At 44.5% G+C, this 16177-nt stretch overlaps 1 protein-coding gene across 1 annotated transcript in view; it reads left to right on the forward strand.

The window, feature by feature from the left end:
* LOC126412595 (venom serine protease-like) overlaps positions 1 to 16177 on the forward strand; it is a 306758-nt gene that overhangs the window by 201090 nt on the left and 89491 nt on the right. Inside the window, exons 3-4 of the mRNA XM_050082261.1 lie at positions 1503 to 1739; positions 5432 to 5630. Coding sequence (XP_049938218.1) covers positions 1503 to 1739; positions 5432 to 5630 — 436 coding nt within the window. The remainder of the gene's footprint in view (positions 1 to 1502; positions 1740 to 5431; positions 5631 to 16177) is intronic.

Raw genomic sequence — 16177 nt, forward strand, 5'->3', positions numbered from 1 at the left:
GCTACGGTCGCAGGTTCAAATCCTGCCTCAGGCATGGACGTGTGTGATGTCCTTAGGTTGGTTAGGTTTAAGTAGTTCTAAGTTCTAGGGGACTGATGACCTCAGAAGTTAAGTCCCATAGTGCTCAGAGCCATTTTTGAATCATGGACCCTAGTTGTCAACAAGACACTGTGGAGGTCGGTGGTGGCTCCATGAAGGCTGTAACCTCCTAACAGTAAAAATATGTATATCATTCACATTCAGCGTAACCTCCCAACAGTTTATTACTCCGTAACCTCGCAATAATAACTTGTGACTAATCTCCCAATAAAATTGTGTCTCACGTATAACCCTTCAATAATTAACTGACTGTGAATCTAGACTGGTAAATTTGGACGTCAGCAGTGCTGCGTCATGGCCCTGAAAGGTCATTCTGAATAAATTGAAACTTCTTACCTCAATGAAGTCGCCGGATAACGCGTGTATATCTGCTCCTATAAGAAATTTTTCTAGCACAGCCCAGTGCAATGCTGGCCGCTAGATTTGTCATGTATAAAGAGAAACAACAGATTTTTCCTTACGATAATCGGGATGACCATGGATTGGAGAAATTAGAAAATTCTTTAAATTCAGATGAATGATTGTCAAAAAGTTAATTATATAAAAAAGATCATTATTAAAAGATTTTTTGAAACATTTACATGGGACTTGATATAACAAGAGTACAAATTTAGTTTAACAAACTACATATGCGCGCGGCTGCTTTTACTTTATACTACATCGCTCAGGCACCGCCATCGCTCCCCACAACCGGCCCAGCCAATTCCATACACACGACTGCTAGCTACTACTTACTCCTACTGACACTGCTCTTACTGCAGCCAACACTGCTCTCTGGTCTGAGATTCTCTTATAGCTTACATATCGCAGACAGCATGTGAGCAATCCATCGAAATTACATCTGCTCGAGTGCGCTAGCAATAAATCCCTCAGTCATGGACCTCTTACAAGGTGTGGGCTGTCTTTACATGGAATGGGCCGGTTCAACTGAAAATGGTTATGTTAGGCTACTCAGAGACTATTTGCAGCCATTCATGACCTTTACGTTCCCAAAGAACAATTAAATTTTTATGGATGACAATGCACTATGTCACATGGGACACAATTGTTCGCGATTGGTTTGAAGAACAATTCGAGCGGAAGATTTGGCCACCCTGATCGTCCGACATGAATCCCATCGAACATTAATGGGACATAATCGAGAGATCAGTTCGTGCACAAAATCCTTCACTGGCAACCCTTCGCAATTATGGACGGCAATAGAGGCAACACGGCTCAATGTTTCTGCAAGTGACTGCCAACGAATTGTTGAGTCTATGGAACGTCGTGTAGCTGCACACTTCCGGCAATGTAGGTCCGACATGATACGAGGAGATATCCCACGACTTTTGTCACATCAGAGTAGACGCGTCAGTCTAGCGGTTGGCCTTTGCCGTCGTGACGCTGGTGCCGGCTGCCCACAGACGGGACAGTGCGACACGGCGCGCCTCAGCGTGTCGACGTCTGGCGACGCATCGCTGTCGGACGCGCACCTGTACTGCGGCGAGGGCAGCTTCTCGCAGTCGTCCGACGCCAACCGGCTGGTGGTGGCGCTGCAGACGGCGATCACCAACGCGGGCTCGCGTTTCTCCTGCACCGTCACTGCCGTGCAGCAGCAGCAGCCGGCGCCCGCCGACTGCACCTGCGGCGTCAGGAAGCAGGTAACACTCGCAGCCTCATACATTACGCATTGTCATCGTTTTTCATTCAATGTATTCTCTCTTCACAGAGTTTATGTCCATCATTTCCTTGGTCGACCATGTCTCTCCTAGCCCGCCCGGTTGGCGGTGCGGTCTAACGCACGGCTTTCCGGGCGGGAAGGAGCGCCTGGTCCCCGGTACGAATCCGCCCGGCAGATTTGTGTCGAGGTCCGGTGAACCGGCCAGTCTGTGGATGGTTTTTAGGCGGTTTTCCATCTGCCTCGGCGAATGTGGGCTGGTTCCCCTTATTCCGCCGCAGTTACACTATGTCGGAGATTGCTGCGCAAACAAGTTGTCCACGTACGCGTACGCCACCATTACTCTACCACGCAAACATAGGGATTACACTCGTCTGGTGTGAGACGTTCCCTAGGGGGTCCACCGGGGGCCGAACCGCACAATAATCCTGGGTTCGGTTTAGGGCGACGGAGGGGTGAAGTGGACTGCGGTAGTCGTCGTGGGGTTGTGGACCATTGCGCTGCGTCGTTTCTAGGTCCCCAGTTCACATACAATACAATACAATACAATGTCTCTCCTTCCTTTCGGCTTGTAGTTTAGGGTTTTCTTGGGTAGTCTTTCGTCATCATCATCATCATCTTGTTCTTCATCTCACTTCATGAATTACGGGAGTAGTTTGATAAAGCTGGCTAAAAAAATTATTAAAAAATGTTTGTTTCATAACATCTTACTTCTCGATGTAGTTTCCTTTGAGGGAAACCTCCACTTTTTCATCCCACCAGAAAAATAGGTTCCGCCTAACTCTACAAAATACTCCTTAAGTGCAACTATCACTTCTTCATTTAATGAAAAGTTCTTCCCAGCAAGCCAAAGTTCCAAGTTAGGGAACAGTAAGGCGTCACTTGGGGCTAAGTCTGGTGAATAAAGTGGATGAGCAACCAATTCAAACCCAAATTATCGCTGACGTGTGGGGTGCTGCATTATCCTCTTAAAAGAAAAAGAGTGTTTTTCTGCGTGCCAACCTTGGTCCTTTCTCAGCCAACGCAATTTTCAAGCCATCCAACAATGAAACATAATAATACCCAGTTATGGTTCTGCCTTTTTCCAAGTAATCTATGAGGATTATTCCTTGGGAACCCAACAAACAGTGGCCGTCATCTTACCAGCTGATCAAATGGTCTTTTCCTTCTTCGGTGCACTTTCACCAGCTTCTGTCCACAATTTTGTCCGCCGTTGTGACTCTTGTGTGTAATGATGGATCCCGATTTCATCAACAGTCACAAATGGGAGCAAGAACTCATGTAGACTGCGATTAAATATTACCAAACTTAATGTCGAAATGTGGTGCCAGATGTGCTTTTCGGCAATTGAAAGCAAACTTGGCATCCAGGTCGCACACAGCTTCTTCACAGCCAGTTCTCCGGGCAGGATATTACGCGCTCGCTCAGTTGAAATGTCTACAGGCTCAGCAATCTCGTGAAATTTTATTCGACAGTCTTGCATTACCATATCACGGATCCTGTAATGGTTTACTTTGTGATGGCCTCCAATGGACGGCCGGAGTACTTGCCTCACCACGTTTAAATTCATTAATCCAAAAGTAAATGGTTTTGAGTGATGGTCCAGAGTCTGCGTGAACTTCATCCCGTGTTGTAATTTGTGCGCCAGTCCAACGCTTGAAATGAAAAATATTTGATAACAACATAAAAGTCGGATTTCTGCATTTTCAATCGTAGTCGATAAAGTGATCAATTCAGACAGCTGTCAACAATGAACTGTACGCTGCACATTGTTGAAATTCTTTATACGATCCTTGAAATAATCAAGTTTACCAACAATGAAGGCGCTACAAAAATGTTCCGTTATTTCATGAAAATTAATCAAACTTATCAGACCACGCTCGTAGACATTCTTGCCCATTACGGCTTCACAGTTGTCTCTAGCGCATACTGGGTCGTCCTCAATCTCTTTTTTTCCCTCAGGCGTGAGTTGGACACGTCCGACAGAACTGACACCACTCATATCTACAATTCTATGGGTGCGACGGCTGTTTGATGAAAAAAGATTCAGTGCGAGTGCACAACCAACGTACGAACTCCTACGGGATTCAGAAACCTGCGAGTAGAGGGTAAATGGGCGGGAAGTTGCGAGTTTGGTGCGACGCAAAGCCTGTCCGGATGGGCGAGCGGTTAAGGTAACCGTTCTATAGACGCAGAGCATCCGGGTTGGATATCTGGTCCGGCACAAGTCTTCAACTCTCGCCGTTGCATTGCCGCAGTGCCCCGCGCGGCTCGAGATAATTATTTCCTTCCACTTTCCCGTACCGTTTCCTTTCCATGCCATTCGCCACAATTATTAAGCCTAGTATTCTCCATTCTTTGTAAGCAACCTGTCCAATCCTGCCTATTATTTAAGATTTATTATATACTTATTTTACATTTCATTCTGTCATCTTCTTTTCGTATCTTATCTATCCTCGTACATCCCAATGTGGGTAAGGCCATTACTTTATAAAATTTCATTTTCGTTTTTCTCCTAGCTTTATTTTTAACAGCTATTTGAATGGCCCCACATACAGTTTTAAATTTGCTAACTTTTTGCTCAGTCTGTTCACATTTGACATGTTGTTTCTGCCTTCTCCCACATTCAGTTATTTCCTCATTATCAGCTTGTTCGTTCAAATCATTTCGAATGTTTTCATTTTTTAATAAATATCTTCTTGTGAAGCCCTTCATTCTCCTGAAGATTTTCATAGATGCTTGTATTTTGATGTTATCTTTCTTTTTTATCTACATCTACAGACATACTCCACAGACCAAGCACGAGCCCACCCATCGGTGCAGCCCTCCCAATAGTCTCCAAAAGGCAGCAAGCTATTCCCTTACGAATATACCACATTTGCCTCTCGTGTATTGAGTCCTTCTTTTGTTCACTCAAGTTTTCCAGGTATGATCTGACTCTACATACTAGTATTTTCAGTAGTCCAGAATGAGATTTTCACTCTGCAGCGGAGTGTGCGCTGATATGAAACTTCCTGGCAGATTAAAACTGTGTGCCCGACCGAGACTCGAACTCGTGAACTTTGCCTTTCGCGGGCAAGTGCTCTACCATCTGAGCTACCGAAGCACGACTCACGCCCGGTCCTCACAGCTTTACTTCTACCAGTATCTCTTCTCCTACCTTCCAAACTTTACAGAAGCTTTCCTGCGAACCTTGCAGAACTAGCACTCCTGAAAGAAAGGATACTGCGGAGACATGGCTTAGCCACAGCCTGGGGGATGTTTCCAGAATGAGATTTTCACTCTGCAGCGGAGTGTGCGCTGATATGAAACTTCCTGGCAGATTAAAACTGTGTGCCCGACCGAGACTCGAACTTGGGAACTTTGCCTTTCGCAGCAAGTGCTCTAAAGTTTGGAAGGTAGGAGACGAGATCTGGCAGAAGTAAAGCTGTGAGGACCGGGCGTGAGTCGTGCTTCGGTAGAGCACTTGCTCGCGAAAGGCAAAGTTCCTGAGTTCGAGTCTCGGTCGGGCACACAGTTTTAATCTGCCAGGAAGTTTCATTTTCAGTAGTCCCTCTGCTGTCCTTGCCCGTTAGTAAGCGAAAATGTATGAGGTACGGTCGTTTTCCGCTCATCAGTGCGGATCTGCATGTACGAGTCCACTATGACTACGTGGCGGCTGCTGGACTTTTGCAGACGCGCATCGTGAACGGGAAGGAGACGGGCGTGAACGAGTACCCCATGATGGCGGGGCTGGTGGACCTGGAGCAGGAGCAGGTGGTGTGCGGCGCCAGCATCATCTCGACGCGCCACGCCGTCACCGCCGCGCACTGCCTGCTGCTCTACACAGCTGACACGCTCGCGCTGCTCGTCGGGGACCACAACATCGCCACAGGTACGCTGCGCTCTGAGTGACTGACTGTCCTGTAATGCGCTTCGTGTGCCTTATTTGGATTCACTTTTTTACCAACTAGTAGATCGTGGGACTGATTTATGTAGTGTCTCATCGAAAGACTGTGAATATTCTGATACAGACACCTTATGCCCAAACTTCTTTACTTACATGCCTGTAATGCACTGAAGTCATCTTTTGTTTTCCCAGCAAATACATTATCACTGTAAGTCTGCTGAGGCAACAGCACGTCCGCAATAAATTGGAACCATAGAGAGAAAATTGTCGAGCCGGCCGGAGTGGCCGAGCGGTTCTAGGCGCTACAGTCTGTACCCGCGCGACCACTACGGTCGCAGGTTCGAATCTTGCCTCGGGCATGGATGTGTGTGATGTCTTTAGGTTAGTTAGGTTTAAGTAGTTCTAAGTTCTAGGGGACTGATGACCTCAGATGTTAAGTCCCATAGTGCTCAGAGCCATTTGAAAATTGTCGGTTACGACTCAGTTGGTGTACACGCGGCAAGTCGCAAATCTGCTACGAATATTATGCGCCTAGTCCTATGGAATTTTTTTTTCTGAAGCACACTAGTGCAAAAGCGCAATAAAGGGCACGCTAGTCGATGTAAAACGCATCTGTCCTCCACGACATCTGACGTCTTGCCCGACAACCATATCTATAACTAGTCCGTCGCGAAAGTTTCAAGGAACACATTAGCACAGTTGTTAAGGGCAGGAAGTAGCGGATGACCGTCTCTTCGTCTATGTGGAAATGGATTCATTAGCCAAGTTACTAAGGTCAGATACTTCTATATAACTAACATTGGGTAAGACGATGATACTGGGAAACATGTTTATTATTATGGTTAAGCGCCCGCAACTATGGCTGCCAGAGACTATTGCAGCGAAAATTTTATTTCAAAAACATTCATATTTACAATGCTGGAAGTCTTTCTCTGTGAGCTCCTTGATGACGTATGCCGCCTTTTCTTTCATTGTTTCAACGAACTGAAGTCTTGTCAATTTTAATGCACATTACGCCTTGCGCAATACACAAGGTGCTGAGTCAGGCGGAAACGTGGGTGGTCTAACATTGAGATGCTGTACTTCTCTAGAAACCTCTTAATAGACAATGCGTTATGAACCGATACGTTGTCTTGACTTCCACAATTCGGGTCCTTTTTTTCTTTATTTTCTCACTGAGTTGAGCAAGAACCTCAAGGAAGTGATGTTGGTTAACATTCTGACCTTCAGGAACCCTGCGAAGATACACAATTCCATGAACATAAAAAAAAATCACCATCGCTTTGAATCTTTTTCGTTCTCTGTGAAGTTGGGCGCATCCAGTGCATGGATTGGCGCTTAGTATCTGGATCATAAGTGAAACACCGAGATCGAAAATGGTTCAAATGGCTCTGAGCGTTATGGGACTTAACATCTGAGGTCTTCAGTCCCATAGAACTTAGAACTACTTAAACCTAACTAACCTAAGGACATCACACACATCCATGCCCCAGGCAGGATTCGAACCTGCGCCGTAGCAGTCACGCGGTTCCGGACTGAAGCGGCTAGAACCGCTTGGCCACCGTGGCCTGCAAACACCGAGATCCATCACATGTTTTCACTCATTCCAAGAAATTAGGAACATTTTCAGTGGTATTCAAAACCATTGTCGCGACTTATCCTGTTTTTAAAGCCGTTTAGTCAGGTTAGGAGATGTGATTTCATTAGCGCAAAGTGCAGTAAAGCTTCTTTACTGATAGAGCCACAGTGGCGACAAAGAGCAGTGTTACGACTAATGAAATCACTCCTCCTAACCTGACTAAACGGCTTTAAACACAGGATGAGTCGCGATAGGTTCAAAATATTGAAACGTGGTTTTCAGTAAACGATGGTACGCAGAGGGATGCGTAAGTTTATTGCGCCGTTAAGACTCTTGTATCAACAGAGACATTGGAGCAGACATGATTGTTTTAAATTCAATGATGTACTTTTCTAATGGCATTCGAAAGTTCTTGAAAAGACGAGTACAGTGGTATAGTGCTCCTTATTGCGGTGTAAATGCCGCCAAGACGGCCCCTGGTGTCAGGTTCAGTCGTTGCATGGCTCGGGAAGACAGGCCTCCACTACTAAGATAAAACGTGTTTCCTCCTAGCCATATCAGTTACGGTTTTTATAAATAGAACTTTATGCTAACTTCTGTTTATTAGAAGGCCTTGGGAAAACTGTTTCAGATGTGTGTGTGTGTACCCATTTTTAAGTGAAAAGGTTCAAATGGTTCAAATGGCTCTGAGTACTATTGGACTTAACTTCTAAGGTCATCAGTCCCCTAGAACTTAGAACTACTTAAACCTAACTAACCTAAGGACATCACACACATCCATGCCCGAGGCAGGATTCGAACCTGCGACCGTAGCGGTCGCGCGATTCCAGCCTGTAGCGCCTTTAACCGCTTGGCCACCCCGGCCGGCTAAGTGAAAAGGTTTTGCGTTCAAACAAGCAAATAATCGAAAGGCTTGATACAAGGGCAGAGCTTGGCATTACACCAGCCGCCTTGACCTTCAATTAGTAAACACTTTTGTGGATATTTTTGTGAAAGTTTTAACGTCATCATTATCAAGCATTGAGTCAACGAACTCGTCTTTTCCACAGATTTAGCATGCCAATAAAAAAAATCACGCTCGCTTTAATATCTGTTTGACACAAGACTTAACAGTATTAACAGCGCAACAAAATTACGTGCCGTGCTGGAAACGTCGATTCGATATCTTGATCCGTTACATCTTACGCGACTCACCCTGTTTTCTTAAACTGACTGCACAGCTGAATATACGAGTACACTCTAAGAAGAAAAAAAAAGACACGCCACGAAAAAATTATCCAAATGGGACAGAAATCGATAAATGTCGTGCACAGACAAACAAATGATGACAGTATCAGAAAAACTGGATGATGTATTTAAGAGAAAGAGCAAGTCAATAACGAATTGGTCCACCTCTGGCCCTTATGCAAGCAGTTATTCGCTTGTCATTGATTGACAGATTTGTTGGATGTCCTCCTGAGGGATATCGTGTCAAATTCCGCCCAAATGGCGCGTTAGGTCGACAAAATCCAGAGCTGTTTGGTGGACCCTGTCCGTAATATTCCAAATGTTATCAGTTGGGAGAGATCCGGTGATTATGTTGGCCAAGCTAGAGTTTGGCAAGCACGAAGACAAGAAGTAGAAACTATCGCAGTGTGTGGGCAGGCATTATCTTGCTGAAATGTCAGACCAGGATGGCTTGCGATGAAGAGCAACAAATCGGGGCGTAGAATATCGTCAAATGGTTCAAATGGCTCTGAGCACTATGGGACTTAACATCTGAGGTCATCAGTCGCCTATAACTTAGAACTACTTAAACCTAACTAACCTAAGGATATCACACATCCATGCCCGAGGCAGGATTCGAACCTGCGACCGTAGAGGTCGCGCGGTTCCAGACTGAAGGGCCTAGAACCTCTCTGCCACTGCGGCCGGAGGAGTATCGTCAACGGATCGTTGCGCTGAAAGGGTGCTGCGGATAACACAGAAAGAGGTTCTGCTCTGCTATGAATAGAAATGGCATCCCAGATCATCATTCTTGACTGGTAAATGTGATACTTGGTAATGTTGTCCTCCTCCAATCCACCACATCTTCAGGTATAACACACACGCACACACACACACACACACACACACACACACACACACACACACAGTTTTTCGAGGTGTAATGTTAATGTTTTTCTGGTTTGTTTCCTTTATATTTATCTACTGTTTGTACTGATTAAGATTTTCGGTTACATAACAACTGCACTGCCAAAGATGGCATTTACTCTATTTTCGTACCTCTCTCTCGATGTGTAACGTCTTTTTCAGTGTTGTTTACGAATACTGTACACTCGTTGGCGACGATAGTCAAAGTGTAATGAAGGCCATGTAAACCGAAAATCTGTCAACGAAATAACTTAAAGCTGTAGAACATTCACAATGTTGTGATCTTCATTTATGAATGCCAAACAGCTTAGATGAATTTTAACATGAACCAGCGTTGAAGCATATTTTCGCAATATGCAGGTGTAATTGCTCACCAGGTCATGACGAAGCGTCTCTAGTGACTCTTGTAAACCCTCATGTTGGAGATTTAGCTCCGAAATGTGCGTCGGAAATAAAAACCTTAAAAAACCAAGTACAGAAGTCCACATACTTTTATTCATGGATATCATTGAATATTGTAGAATTAACATTTATACCCAACTCATAAGTTTAGTTTTTTTTTGGAAACATCGGTCATCACGTAGCGGAGTACTGGAAAAACATGCTTTTGGTAACAGGGGCCGAAGTGCACTCGCAAGACACTGGAGAAATTCCACAGTACTGTTTTGAGCTACAAGAAACTGGTGCAACATTTCGAATGTTTCACAAACGTTAATACAACAAATTCCTTGTTTGAAACTGTGTTTTATTTACGATCTGTCATTTGTTACACATTTTGACTAGGTTTCATCACTTTCTGCTTCTATATAAGTAACTCTCAAGAGATTGTACAGTGCATTTTTCCTTCTCTATTCGAGTGTTAATCGTTGGAAAAATTTATATCTATATGCCTCTGAACACTTCACGATCTCTCTTGTCTTGTTCTCGCAATCCTTACGCTATGGCAGTAGAATGTTCGCTCAGTTTTAGTCGAGTACCAGGTTTCTAAATTTATCCAACAGAATTGTTGGACGTGAGGTCCACCAGTTATGCAAAACACCGTTTTTTCTCAGTACCCAAACATGTTTCGACACCAATGTGCCACCATCCATGGGTTTTCATTTTTGTTTATTCTTTACATTTGGTGTGCATGAATTTTCCAGATCACTTGTGTGTTAATTACTGTAGGTAGCTTGGCATGTTTTCATGTGGCAAGCATGTGCTTGCTACCTAGTACACTGTAATACCACCAGAGGGCTCTGTAGTCTGTTCTGTGACTTAATCCAAGATGGCGGCCATGACGTCAGCTGATGACGCAGGTACCATTATCCAAGATGGCGGGAAACAGTGTGGTCACCACGAGTTCTGGACCAAGTACACCGTACTGTCATTAGAGGGCGTTGTCATCTGTTCTATGACATAACCCAAGATGACAGTCTGGAGGGGGAAATGACTCAGCCTGCGCTGGGCTGCTTGTGAGAGTAAGGAAGGAGTGTACTTTATTTATTTTGCAACAATTTATTTAGGGAAGGATTTTGAGATATAGTATATTTATCACACTGATACAAAACGCTCTGACACGCTTCGGTTCACGCCATATAGCCTACAGACCTGTAAACTATTCCTAAATAATGCACAACAAACAACTCCTAAATTACCCAAATAATTACAGTGCAGACATGCAAACCGCTCCTAAATAATGCGGTACACTGATGTGTAGACATGCTCATTACTTGTACACGATCCAAATAACACATAGCACAGCCTACAGACCCGCCCAAGAAATAATACAACAGACACGTGCAGGCACTGCACGATGCCCCCTGTCCACGGGACTGCACAGGAGGCTAGTGGCAGCCCCCATGAAGTGATGCAGCTGTCAACTGCCAAGCCATGCACGAGTGCCTGTTCAGGTCTCTCAAGCATGAGGCAGCGGCATCCCTTTCATACTTGACACCTGAGAAATTCCTCTCGAAATACATGTTCACCTAGGCACCGTTGCTGATGTGACCACACTGCCTATTTGCACAGCACTTCGACACCGGATGCAAGCCAGTGTGACCCATCACTCTCACTCTGGTCCTGATCGCATGTGAAAGTTCTTCAAATGTTATAGTGACATCACTAAACAAGCGCCAAGTCATCCTCTGGAACTCATGCACATGTGTTTACCGCTGCTGATGCTATACCTATGGATACTGATGTCATAGACTACTCTATAGAAATCTGTTCCAGAATAGCACAGGCTGCTTTCTCCTTAGCGATCCTAATGGAACATATGAGCTGCATCCAGCCGTGCGTATCTGCCCCAGTGTGACTGACACATCGCCGCGAAACGTCAGCATGGCGACTCACCATCTAAAAGGTTCTCAATGATATTCTGACATCACATAGCTATGTACGAGGTCAGTTCAATAAGTAATGCAACACATTTTTTTTCTGAAACAGGGGTTGTTTTATTCAGCATTGAAATACACCAGGTTATTCCCCAATCTTTTAGCTACACAACACTATTTTTCAACGTTATCTCCATTCAATGCTATGGCCTTACGCCACCTTGAAATGAGGGCCTGTATGCCTGCACGGTACCATTCCACTGGTCGATGTCGGAGCCAACGTCGTTCTGCATCAATAACTTCTTCATCATCCGCGTAGTGCCTCCCACGGATTGCGTCCTTCATTGGGCCAAACATATCGAAATCCGACGGTGCGAGATCGGGGCTGTAGGGTGCATGAGGAAGAACAGTCCACTGAAGTCTTGTGAGCTCCTCTCGGGTGCGAAGACTTGTGTGAGGTCTTGCGTTGTCATGAAGAAGGAGAAGTTCGTTCAGATTTTTGTGCCTACGAACACGCTGAAGTCGTTTCTTCAATTTCTGAAGAGTAGCACAATACACTTCAGAGTTGATCGTTTGACCATGGGGAAGGGCATCGAACAGAATAACCCCTTCAGCGTCCCAGAAGACTGTAACCATGACTTTACTGGCTGAGGGTATGGCTTTAAACTTTTTCTTGGTAGGGGAGTGGGTGTGGCGCCACTCCATTGATTGCCGTTTTGTTTCAGGTTCGAAGTGATGAACCCATGTTTCATCGCCTGTAACAATCTTTGACAAGAAATTGTCACCCTCAGTCACATGACGAGCAAGCAATTCTGCACAGATGGTTCTCCTTTGCTCTTTATGGTGTTCGGTTAGACAACGAGGAACCCAGCGGGAACAAACCTTTGAATATCCCAACTGGTGAACAATTGTGACAGCACTACCAACAGAGATGTCAAGTTGAGCACTGAGTTGTTTGATGGTGATCCGTCAATCATCTCGAACGAGTGTGTTCGCACGCTCCGCCATTGCAGGAGTCACAGCTGTGCACGGCCGGCCCGCACGCGGGAGATCAGACAGTCTTGCTTGACCTTGCGGCGATGATGACACACGCTTTGTCCAACGACTCGCCGTGCTTTTGTCCAGTGCCAGATCACCGTAGACATTCAGCAAGTGCCTATGAATATCTGAGATGCCCTGGTTTTCCGCCAAAAGAAACTCGATCACTGCGCATTGTTTGCAACGCACATCCGTTACAGACGCCATTTTAACAGCTCCATACAGCGCTGCCACCTGTCGGAAGTCAATGAAACTATACGAGACGAAGCGGGAATGTTTGAAAATATTCCACAAGAAATTTCCGGTTTTTTCAACCAAAATTGGCCGAGAAAAAAAAGTGTTGCATTACTTATTGAACTGCCCTTGTAAAATATGAACCAAGTCGACCTCTCGGAAATTGTATACTGTCCCAGTAATAGCTAAAGCTCACTTTCTTGATATCTCAGCTTGTATGCAAGGAAATTCTTGCCCTAACAGAACCTGTTTACGAAAATAGCGCGAAATAACGCCGAATGCATTCCTCCTGATGGTCTTAACGTGGCACCCCACCTATCACGTGTTACCCTTTCTCCTTTCAACATACACAAACGTTCTCACCGCAATGTAGAGACTCCTATATCCCAGCACAAATGATGTTGTGTGAATGAATCAAGCATTATGATTGGCTCTTATCGAATTTACCCTCCAAATTACTGATGCAGCTGGTTTGGGATCACCATCCGCCTTTTCTTTCTTTCTGCAGGCGAGACTTTCAGCAGCAAAAACTATTTTACACAGATAGACATATTGCACCGACAATTAAGCCCCGCAAAGTGCCCCTACATTTCGTCAAATATGAAAAGACTCTTACTCAATTACACTGCCCTCCCTCTGAGGGCAGGAGCTTGAATATTAGAGTGTGAAACTGATCTCCAACCCAACAATATATCAACGCGTACCTTGTCGATGTAGTAAACATACATTTCCTATCCTGCGCCATCATACAAAATCATTCCTTTTACATCAGTCGTACATATACCGCGAAGACAGACAGCACCATATATACTCCTCGCAGCACTAGATATTTCCATGTGAGGTCGACCGTCATCCACCCCCGATCAGTGACCAGAGTGCCCTCAGTGGACCAAAGTCACTCTCAGAACTGTTCTACAAAGTCAGGCTCGTTTCCCCTCGGCAAAAACGCGTTACTGTTTCTGTTCCAGACCTGCTTGTATGCTCTCTTTTCTATGCCCATCTCCAGACTCAGGGATTACAAGAACACATGTATTTTTCATGGTTTGCCATAATATTATACCATTTTCACGGTACTTCTCGATATCAAGCACACGGCAACATCCCACCAATCGCTCGTGCAACATAATTCTCAAGATACAGACTGGATATTATTTCTCTACAAACCCTGAACATTAGCAAGGTGGAGCATGTTCTAGACCACTGAGTAACTAGAAACTTGTCCCATCTGCAAAGACCTTTACATGAGAACTCGAAACAAATAGAGGAAAATGATATTTCCAGTCATGAATACCGATGTCAGTGAGGAAACAGATTCCAAATCATCCCTATAATTTACTGAGTCAACTAAGGTGTTTCTCATGTCTAGAGAACCGGCAAGCATGTCTTTCACCTGGAGGAGGTTTGAGTCCTCCCTCGGGCATGAGTGTGTATGTTTGTCCTTAGGATAATTTAGGTTAAGTAGTGTGTAAGCTTAGGGACTGAGACCTTAGCAGTTAAGTCCCATAGGATTTCACACACATTTGAACATTTTTTGTCTTTCACCTGCTAGAAGCACGCACCACAGTCCATGTTCCCTCAGCTAAATAAAGGTACAAAATGTGCAGAATCATTCAGCAGAACTATATACATAGGACAGAATAATGGTTAAGTGCAAACAAACACCCCTATTCAATCTTCTCAAACTTCCATGGGATCACGAAAGATGCCCAACACATACTAAGTATTAGTTCGCTAATCTGCCGTTTAGAGGACGACACAGTTAACTCAGCTACATTCCTGCATTCCAGCAGATCTTTGTATTTGGATGGCTACTGCCATTAACGGGAAACATCAATCAGGCCCACCACAGACCACGCATAGACAGAATCATTGTACGAAATCGTTCACATATATATTTTATCCCTGTACTTACAACTAAATGTTACGATCGTGGTCTCAGTTGAACGACATTCGACAATGAGCGAAGTATCGGAAATACAACCTGTTGACGGCTGTGGCTCTGGAAATAGAAATATCAGTACCATTCCTATGAGTTGACATACTCTTCCCTATGCTATCACAGTACTCAGCGTCAACTCCATATCATCCTTACAAATGGACATAGTCATTTCCTTTGCACCTGTCGGAACACAGACACATCCTTTATAAGCCTGATGCTCAAGGCGAACCTATCACGCACTCCCTACTACTAAGTTTAATACTTCGTCGATAAATGATTCCAGACAATACAAAATAATACTCAGAGAAAATGCATGTCTCATAAGTTTTTCTTGTGAGTGCTACCACCGTGTCTTAGAAAGAGAGATTGAAGCGTCTTACAAATCTCCAGATGTTAAAAACCCGATCCCAACAACTACTGTATGTTACTGTCACAAGCAGTCTTGGTTCTACAGGTGCTCACAAATATGCATGTTAAAAGCTCTACCGGCTTTATAAATCCATATATGGCATTACCTATGAATGACGTGGTTTTTTCGGATGAATACCGAGACGGTGATCGCCAGAGTGTATATTATCACACCATCAGTCTGGTTACATGTAACCCACGATGCAACCTCGTCATAAAATCGCTCAATTTTGAAAGTGATTCGGCTAAGGAGAATGGTATGAAACAGGTATTTGCAACCCCCTCACGCCGCCGCCACTAGATATTTTTCCAGTATTTGTAATGTATTCTGTCTCGATACCATGTCAGAGGTTCTGCAATATTTCCACTGAGCTATAGGCGATGACTGATTAAGAAGTTTCACAAACAGTAGTAGATGGTGTGCTGATTGAGGTTGTAAGAAGTGTACACTAGCTTTTCAGATCTCTAGTGTTACACTATCTGCTCGAATTGATGTCTATGATTTGGAATCATGTCTTTCCATTCAACCACATTCCTGCGTTGGATCCTATGGAGAAGTCCTCTAATGATTACAGTCACTAGTGAATCATATTTCTGGCACTCTCATATCGCAAAACGAGCCACCTTTCTCGAAACTATCTGCTACAGTAAAATTCCAACATTGTTTTAGGTAGCCCCTAGGCATCCTGCAACTACCCCTCAAACTCTACGCTACCCTGTAGATTTTCGCATGTGGTTGTTCCAATGTAAGTCGGAACTGAGTAGCAAGTTGGAGAAAGCTACATCTACCACCTTCTGCAATCCATGTAGAAACATACTACGCTGTGAGAGGACTGTGTTTTGACCATTCAATGGAAACAGGAACTCAGAGAATGACGAGGATTTC

This window comes from Schistocerca serialis, chromosome 1 (assembly GCF_023864345.2).
Source record: "Schistocerca serialis cubense isolate TAMUIC-IGC-003099 chromosome 1, iqSchSeri2.2, whole genome shotgun sequence".
Classification (NCBI taxonomy): domain Eukaryota; kingdom Metazoa; phylum Arthropoda; class Insecta; order Orthoptera; family Acrididae; genus Schistocerca; species Schistocerca serialis.